The following is a 9,637-nucleotide window of genomic DNA, read 5'->3' on the forward strand; positions in this document are numbered from 1 at the left end:
CTGGTGAACTGACATCCTGCCTGTTTTCACCTGTGTATTTATACCAGACTAGGACCAAAGAATATGAAAGTCTATTGTGAAAACTCCTGAGCAAGCAACACAGCACAATGTTAGTCCACAGAAAGCTGAATGACCAATAGAAAGCTGTTATTTTTCCAAAATATTAAATATATACTGTTAAAGAAATCCTGTAAAAAAAAAAAAAAAAAATGGTTAAAAGTCTGGCAGCAGAGGTGGCAGTAGAAATCTGTTAAATTGCAGTAATTTTCTGTGTGGAAAGTTAACATGAATAAACTGTGAACTATTATGGTAATAATAATAATGGTAAGCTTCTGGAAAAAGCAAACAAGTCCTATTGTTTTACAGTAATTTATCCGGCGTTAAATTGTAAAATATTAATTGACTGTGAAAACAAACAATAATGATTTTTTTACAGTAATTTGTTAATATTATTATTTGGCAGTGCTGTAAATAATTTTTTAATGTAATGCAACAGCAAAGAATGTTCAGGAAAAACTATTCGAATAGCTAGAATTGCTATTATATTACAGTAGTTATTTTAAACTAAAAGTTCACCATCCTTTTAATGATTATTGTAGTAATACAGCAATAATTGCAAAAAAAATGTTAACTTGTATTTTTATGAAAGATGTGCATGTCTGTGTAAATTTACAGTCGCTGTACTTGGATACAGTAAAAAATAAATAACAACAGCATATTTAAAGATAGAAATTTTTTTAATTTAGATTAACTTCCCGTGTAATCAAATAGTGGATTAGAATTGTAAATATAGTTTTCAAATCATGCCTAAGAAAATAAAAATAGAACTCCAACATACTGCAATACAATTTGTGAAATCTTTTTAATAGCAAAAAGAAAATATACATACAGCAAATCGGCCACTAAAATTCGATTAAAATTCTGTAAGTAAAGTTTAATCTGCACACACTCGGGTCTTAAGTCCCTCAATTACTTTATAACATTTGCGCCACCTTGAGCCAGTTTTCAACATTTGCTGATGATCACAAAATTAGCTATGAATTCTTTTTGTTGATTTTAATTCATGATCTTAACTCTGTATACGATTTCTGTTTGTTAGTTTAGTATACAGGCAAATGAGCTCTAACCATAGTACACATTGGGCAAAAATATGAAGCTTTGTGTGGCAAACCTAACATTCGAACTAGTTTTTAAATAAATGCATATTTACAAAATGTATTTCATATGTATCAGTTCATCTACTTGTCTTATTAATGTGTGAACAATAATAAATGTTGTCTAATGTACATGTTAAAGATTTCTCAAACTGAATTTGCTGCCAGTTTGGAAAAAAAGAATACAATACTGATGCTGCATTTATTTCACTAGCTTTCAATTATGTGTATGTTATAAATGTGTCTATAAAGTCTATGAATAATAATGATAATGACTGCAGATGTTGTTGAGTTCAGGAAATGACTTTTAAATGAACAATTTAATGAAAACTGGAAAGCCAAATTTGTTCCATCTATATGTAGTTTCATTTTAATTTAAAGGAAGTTTTGAACAAGATGTTGAATATTCAAGTAGAATGATTTGAGTTAGCCAGATAATGTTTTACATGTCATACACCTAGCTAAGACAAAAGCTTATTAAGCATGTTAAGAATGGACAACCCACTGGGTACTTTACTGTTAGCTTCTTTTCTATTTTATTCATTATATTCTGCTTTTATTATATTCGGTTTTTATTATATTCTGTTTTATTATGTATCACCGTTGCACTGTGGGACGAGGCACTAAGGAAAAACATTTCACTACATTAATACATCACAGGTATGTAATGTATGTGACAAATAAAGAACCTTGAACCTTGAACTTTGTTGTTAACCTCATATTGAAATCCTATTGATATTCTAGTGAAAATTAGCATTGTCATAGTGAGAGTGATCATACAAAGATGAGCGGCTAATAATGTGAAGTTTGCTTGCTTGAATACCAGTAGTGCAAAAGGACAAAAGATAATTTAGTTGAAGCATCTGGAGTTCATTTTAGAAATGTACTGAAAACAAATGGTTTTATTAAATGTTTTGAGATACATTTTTCAGTTTCATTTAAAGAATTTTGACATTGTTTACATTTCATTTTAGCTTTCTTATGAGGTTGACATTTCTTATCAAATTATATTCCATTTTCTGATCTAACACCAAGTAATTTCTTACAAAAAAGTTAAAAAAAAAACCTGTCTTCATGGTGGGAGAGAAATAATACAAATCTCTGATTTGCTGGAATTTATTCAAACTGTGTTTGACACTTTAGCTCAGTTTGCTTTTAATACCAGGAGTCCATGATACGCCTCATGCTCATGAACCTCATGCCACCGTAGTCCCTGAAGTTCCTGTACTCTCCAGGCCTGAAGTACCACATCCTGCCTCTGTAGTGGGGATGCTCATACATGAGCCAGTGGCCGTCCATCACATGGCAGGACATGCAGCCATTGGACCAGTGGTAGCGATCATTGAAGGAATCACAGTCATCCATCACATCCATCATCTGACCCATGAAGTTGTCCCTCTCATAGACCCTCATTCTGTAGGATCCTCTGTACTGTTTGGGAAGAGGAAAAACAATGTTAGGTCAAAAACACCTACTGGGATATATGTATCCTAAAAAGGATGTTACATCTAATAGCATACCATGGGGATCATGCGGCAGGACCTGATGCAGTTGTTGCCCCAGCCCCACATGTTCATGTAGTCAGCGTACTCGCCCCTCCTCATGAAATACTGGTTTCCCATGAAGTTGGTGCGGTCGTAGACCATCCAGCAGCCGCTCTCCACCCTGCAGGAGTGGCAGCGGCTCATGTAAGAGTGCATATCGGAAAAATCACCGGTGCACTCATAGGAGCGCCCCATGAAGTTCCTGTCCTCATAGAAGATAACCTGTTTGGGTGATAAGTTTCATAATGAGTTAATCCAAATTAATTAAAAAGAAAGATTTAATCTTTAATGATTACCTTGCCCATAGTCATGATGACTGGTTTGGTTTGTTCAAGCTGCTTCCAACTGGTGAACTGACATCCTGCCTGCTTTAACCTTTGCATTTATACCTGACCAGGACTAAAGGATGGGACGGGACTCCTATTGTAAAACCTCTTGACTAAGCAACACAGCACAGAGGCCCATAGAGAGCTGAAGAGCTTTCATTACATTTTCAGGTGAAAAAGCCCTCCAGAAATCCTTAGAATGGTTTCCACTTTCAGCACAATAGATCTGTACATGTGACAGTTTTGGTCTTTACATGCTGTAGACATATGCATTTTATTTTAAAATCTAGTAATGTACTGAGCTTTTTTCCTTGCTTTAACACTATTGAGTTACATGCAGTTTTGAAACACCCATGAAGAGATAATGACATGCAGGTTGCACTTTTTTTTGCATTGCACAGAAAGGCTGTTTACCCCTGACTGCAGTATGTAGCTTTGTTCACTGCTACTGTTTCACTAAAAGGCATGGCTGTGACTGCACTTCCATTTATTAACAACTTTCAGTTAGCAAACATCTTACATGATACAGTCCAAACCGAAGGATCCTTAATAACAGCCCTTTTTTATTAGCACAAAATTGATTAGCACATATTTATAATGAAGAAGACAAGCATTTCAGATTCAAAACTAGATTTTTCAGTTCCATAGAAAAACACCGTCAACAACTTTTAATATTATTTGTGAGCAGGATTGGTACTGTTGAAACTTTTGGTGTTGACTGCTGAGGGCTAAGATGTCTCAGCATTTATTTGGACATACCATAGCATTCTCTCCATGAGGATAAAATAAGCACTGCATGATGCGAGAGACTGCAATACGGGAACTTTTTTCCCCTCACAATATGCCCTGTCTTTGGCATATGTCTTCTGCTATGTTTTGAGGTCTTTATTATGAGATAAATACCTCAAAGTATTTCTAAATCAGTTCATGGGATTGGGCTGTCTTTCGATTAAGAATTTAGATATAATGTATAATGTAAAGCTGGTTATATAATGATGAGGATAGAAATCCAAATTAGATTGTTGGTGTATTTACACCAACGCTATATACATCCTCCACAGCTTAGATGTAGTTAATTTTGTAAGTACAACTATTGACTGCATTTCAAATGGAGTTTCTACTCATGATGTACAGTAGTATACTTATTTACACAACATGCAGAATTGCTATTGTATTATATTTCTTACACATATAGTTACCAACATAAAATTTGATGATAATGCCATAAAACTAAATCTATAATTCTATATACTCCTAGTAATTATAGCAAGGATTATATGATACTAAAGCTCTTTACATGATAATTAATTGAGTAGTTATTGGGCTCAACGTGTGTTATGGCGTTCAATATTATAGGCTCTTTCGAGAACTGTGTTAGAACTGAGTTTATTACCCATGAATTCACAATTTCATAAAAAAGACATTAAAAAGCTTCTTCCAAACTGAACACAAATTTGTTGAACCAGTTTCGCTCAAAGGAAATAGCTTTGTTCGTGTTTAAATCACTTCTGTTCAATTGGTAGTATAACAGTAATAGTGATAAGTGAAAGCAGTGTGAATTGAGAGGAAAAATGAAACATGATGGTTTACCAATTCATCGTTTGGCTGAACTGCTGCATTGCAGTAGGGTGGTACATGTGAATGATGTATGGTATATCCATAACTGTTCCTTACGTGATGATGGTGCCTGATCCTGACACACTTCTACTGCTGTTTCCCCTTGCTCAACTTCTGTTTGGACTTCCTGCACTTCATTTTCTGCTGCTGTGGATGGTCCCACATGGATACCACTTCCCAAAAACAGTTTATGCCCAAGACTCACCCTTGTTTCAGAGGATAATCTGACCTGGATACTGTTAGATTTGTACCTAAGAGCTGCTGCTGTAACCCTTAAAACTGTCCTGTGCTCATCCCAGAACGCTTACTCACAATATGCCAATACTGAACATCAGCACACCTAGTACCTTTCTACACATGTATTCTGTAAAGATTTATAATCTCACTATCTGTTGTCCTGCAGACACTATCTGTTGTCCTGCTGGTTCCTCTTCATCTCAGGAGGCTTTTCTTTCCACTGGCTTGCTTATTAGGGATTTAAATCTACATGCATATTTCTGCAAAGCGGCTTTGTGACAACGTCTCCTGTTAAAAGCACTATACAAGTGCACTATTTTGGAAGTTTTACTATATTATACTACATTATAGGCATTATGTCCAAAATCATAGTAGCTTTTGTGACAAAATCCAGCAGTACCTCTCATTTTTATGAATTCCTCATCGTTCTTACAGAGAATTGTTTACACACCATTGCATTAATATGACAACGTAAATACAGAAGAACCATATGTCAACTCCTCACATTCAAGACTTTCTACATCATATTTATTTAAACCTGGAGAGATTCCCATATGTCTGCATATTTGGGCTTAGTCATAATCTTGACTCTTTTTGTCAGGCTATCGATAGCATTTTCGTAGGCCTTCCGTCATCCACCGTGTAATCCAGTGACAGTAAATAGCCCAGAGCAGCCCGTAAGCCGAATTTGAGTGAGATGGATGACAACAAATTGGCATCAACCTACTCCAGAAACACCAAAACAACTGTTTGTATACCTGTATGTGGATACACAGTCATGCTTATCAGCCTCAGTATTCATTCATGGACTCTGAAAGACAAAAAACTGGTGTATAAGTGGTATCATGATCAGCTCTGTGCATTCTGAGTGTGTGTATGTATCAGGGCTTACTGTTGTCGTTCTTCTTTCGGCTGCTCCCGTTAGGGGTTGCCACAGCGAATCACTGGCCCGCGTATTTGATTTGGCACAGTTTTCACGCCGGATGCCCTTCTTGACGCAACCCTCCCCAATTTTTATCCTGGCTTGGGACCGGCACTGAAAGCACACTGTTGCACACAGCCCCAGTGGCTGGGGGTGTTTCCCTGGAGAGATATCGAACCCGGGCCTCAGCAGTGAGAGCACTGTGGTCTAATCACTACTTCTCTATGGACCCATATCAGGGCATACTGACATAGCAAAAAAAAATGTCTCGATGGAAGCTCCTCAGATGTGAGACCAGTTTTTCCACTAGCTCTATAATGACCAAGGTCGAGTGTTAAGTGAGTTAAGCTGTTCCCCGTGCGGCACTTTTTCCCCTCGAGGTGGTCTGACTGTGCGTTTTAACACACTCATCTGTCTTCATGTGGAGACACACAAGTGTTAAGAGTGGATGAAAGGCAGCAGTCAGCGACACAGAGAGACTTAAAGATAATCACTGCATTCCCTCAGGAAGTGCTAGAGAAGAACCTGTTCCTGCCAGCATTCAATAAAGGGTGTGTGTGTGAGTGTGTGTAAGGTCAGAAGATCAAGCTGTGACTGCTAGTTGCAAATACATCACAGCTGATCTCAGTGTAAATTTATTATCCTTCCTTTTAGATCGATAAAACATGCTTAGTGGAGTAAGGTGTGTGTGTCTGTGTGTGTGTATGCTTATTGTAGTGCACAGAGATTTTTAGCAGTAAATATCACTAAATTGGTGTGTTTGTGTATTTAAGGCTTGAGTAGAGAGCTTTTCCATCTGTTAGCTCCTGTGTCTTGGATCAACTTCTATTTCTTTAATGGAAAAATAATGCACACGAAACAGCAGCACAACGCCGACCGCCTCCACCTCCGCCTCCGCCTCCAGAAACTTAGGCACAACATGCAATATATTGGATAGGAATAAAAATAGCGTGATAGCAAACAAAAGTTTTATTTGAATGCTGTGCAAGAGGATGAAATAGGCCTTACATAATATCAGAAAACAGTCCAAAACAGCATTTTATTTTTAATGCAAAGCATGACAGCTGTGGGATTTATAGCTGTCTTTTGTCTTACATAATACATACCCTAAGGATGGAAAAAAATCTAACAAGTTTCCCCAAATATTCTCCAATCGAACAACTCTTAAAAGTAAATAAAGTACACTTTTTTAATCCTTTCCTTTATTTTTAACCTTAGAATAGTATAGTATAGGGTATGCTCATCTGTGTACTTGAGAAAGCTAGGACACGATTCTACAGAAGCAGCATCCGGAGTGGAATATGTTTTGTGTTACACAAGAATGTCATCATGCAAAGCACCTTTCTCTGTCTAGAAATAGATCATAGCATCCTATGCTTAGAGTTGAATATGGTTTTCAGCATTAAGTACAGAATCTGATTAAATTACAACTATAATAGGATGCAGGTAGTAGTATGTTTGTCATTTATCTTATTGAACTTTAAAACATGAGCTTTGTACTGAAATAGTTATGAAATGTCATGAATTCTTCATGTTTGCCTCAATCCCTCTCTGGCTCTTACTTTTTCCAATTACAGTTTGCCAAATAAAACAATAAGCCTTGTTAGGACTGCAAAGCTATACTATTTTTTGTGTTGTGTTTCTTTGTCATGAGTTCCTTATGCTCATCTGCAATCCTGTTACTCCTGTTACTTCATTCTGAAGTGATCGTGACTTACTCCTGACTGCCTCAGAAAGCTCTATGTTTCTGTCATGAGGGTCTCACTTTGTAGTGGTTGAAAATAACATTTGGAACTCACTATAATGTCACTTTTCAATGCTGAAACCTGTTTTGTTGTCACACTATCACTGGCACTTATGTAAACTAGGCTGAGTCCGGTCTACAGACAGTTTTGGCATTGACTTGGATTTGACAGGAGAATTTCAAATGTTATTCTGGCATAGGTGAAACTGAAGTAAAGGCTTGGTTGGGTAAAAGATTATTATGAGATCAATCTTGACTCGGATTCCCTTTCATTTGGATTCAATCTTGACTTTGCCTCAACCCCTATAAGACTCTCTCTTGACTTGATCTTGGCTAGTCCTGGTGTTGGACTTGCCTTGGACTTGACAATGGCAGTTTTGACTACGACTCAGTGCATAAATATCACAGTTTAATAATGAACTATAATTAGAAATGAAATAATAAAATTTCATTTAGCAGTCACAGTCCACTTAGTCTGATTCTGCAAATTTACAGATGTAAACAAATAGAAATGCACTAGCTATGGGCTTCTACCTAACCTTATGTCACCTTTAGTTACAATTTACTAAGTGTAATGTTTACTAAGTGTAATGTTACTATATTTCATACTTGAGCTTCATCATAAAGGCAGTGTATCAAATCTCAGAAGCAAATATCTTTGTTTTGAAAATGATTTTCATCACTTCAGTTTGGAAGGACCCGACAAAGGGTGTGTCCACCAACGACCCGACAAATGGCTACAAGGGGCGTGTCCACGTCTTTATCACTTCGGAATGGATCGAGCTGCTATTCATAGTTCCTTGCTTTCTAGTTCCATATTTTCTAGTTTCCAGATCTTCATTTCTGTAATTAATTATTTCTAGCTCTAGTTTTATAGCTTTCATATAGTGTTCCTAGATTTGTGTTTTCTGGTTTTAACTTCTGCTTGTCTGTTTTTGAACTTGAGAATGGATCTACCGCCGTTAACTCTTACATCCATTAACCCTGCTGCAGGGAACTCATGTTACAGAAGACCACTAATGAAAGTTAAATTCAACAGATTTCCATTGAGATTGAAAGTCGATAGTGAAATAGGCAGAGCTGTTATTGTTATTTTTGCCAGTGGGTCATCCCTGCCTGCATGTTGAGGGTGATGTGGTGTGAATGATGTAGTATAGATTGTGGAAAGTGTTCCAGCCTGTCGGTTATCTGTATGTTTAGTCAATGTCGATGACTAGCTTTAAGCTGGTTTACATGATAAATGCATGTTTCTCTTTTCCTAATTGGAACCCTTCAATGTTCTTCTACTAAAAATAGCTTGTAGGCTGCCTATTTCAATACGGCTTCAGAAAAAATAGCCAAATCTTTATAGTGGGTTTTAGCAGTTGGTGGGACATCAACCTTTTTTTTGTTGAACCCTATCTGGAACAAACTTTGTGGCAATTGCCCCATGCTCCCTGTGTTTAGTCTGCAGCTCATATTACATTGCTTCAGATTCAGTAGAGATATCTTTCAATGTCAGTATTTTAAACAGGCATTTTTATGAAAATTACACCATTCAGTCTTGAACAAGGTTTTGTATGTGCTTTGCGGGAGGTATGTCTTTCGCATGACAAACTCTTGGGTCTCTCACCCAGCAGCAGTGTGAAACTGAGACAGGATGATGGGAGAAGTGTTTCCTCATGCCGTCGGCAGATACCTGATTCTAAATGATCGCTGACGTGTGTATGTGTGTGCGAGTTATGATATCTGTGTACTAAAAAGAGGCTCCTGTGAAGTGTGCAAGCGTGTGTACCGTTCGAGCGTCTGATCGCACTGCTCAAAGTCATCTCAGATGGAGAGTAGGTGTGCTTTTTCTCTTTCAGGTGAATTCTGTCAGGCTCATGCCAGATATAATTGGTCTTTCGCCTTCAGCGCAGACACACACACACACACACTCACGCATCAGCAAACCCACACACACAAAAGTTTCTTAACTTGTGTCAACTTTTTAAATTATTTCCCCAAAGTAAAACATGTTTAACAGTGATTTTTTTACATGTCACCAAATTATTCTCATTCAAATCCCACAAGCAACAACAGATACACATTTAAAAACAGCACACCAGATCAAA

At 37.1% G+C, this 9,637-nt stretch overlaps 1 protein-coding gene across 1 annotated transcript; it reads right to left on the reverse strand.

Moving 5' to 3' along the window:
- Positions 1 to 2,036: 2,036 nt before the first annotated feature.
- LOC113545770 (gamma-crystallin M2) lies at positions 2,037 to 3,066 on the reverse strand. The gene is made up of 3 exons (XM_026945351.3): positions 2,995 to 3,066; positions 2,675 to 2,920; positions 2,037 to 2,585 (listed from the first exon to the last, which is right to left on the reverse strand). Exons 1-3 carry the CDS (start codon positions 3,007 to 3,009, stop codon positions 2,310 to 2,312), a joined length of 537 nt encoding a protein of 178 aa, XP_026801152.3. The 5' UTR covers positions 3,010 to 3,066; the 3' UTR covers positions 2,037 to 2,309.
- Between the last annotated feature and the right edge of the window lie 6,571 nt (positions 3,067 to 9,637).

This window comes from Pangasianodon hypophthalmus, chromosome 28 (genome assembly GCF_027358585.1).
Source record: "Pangasianodon hypophthalmus isolate fPanHyp1 chromosome 28, fPanHyp1.pri, whole genome shotgun sequence".
Classification (NCBI taxonomy): Eukaryota; Metazoa; Chordata; class Actinopteri; order Siluriformes; family Pangasiidae; genus Pangasianodon; species Pangasianodon hypophthalmus.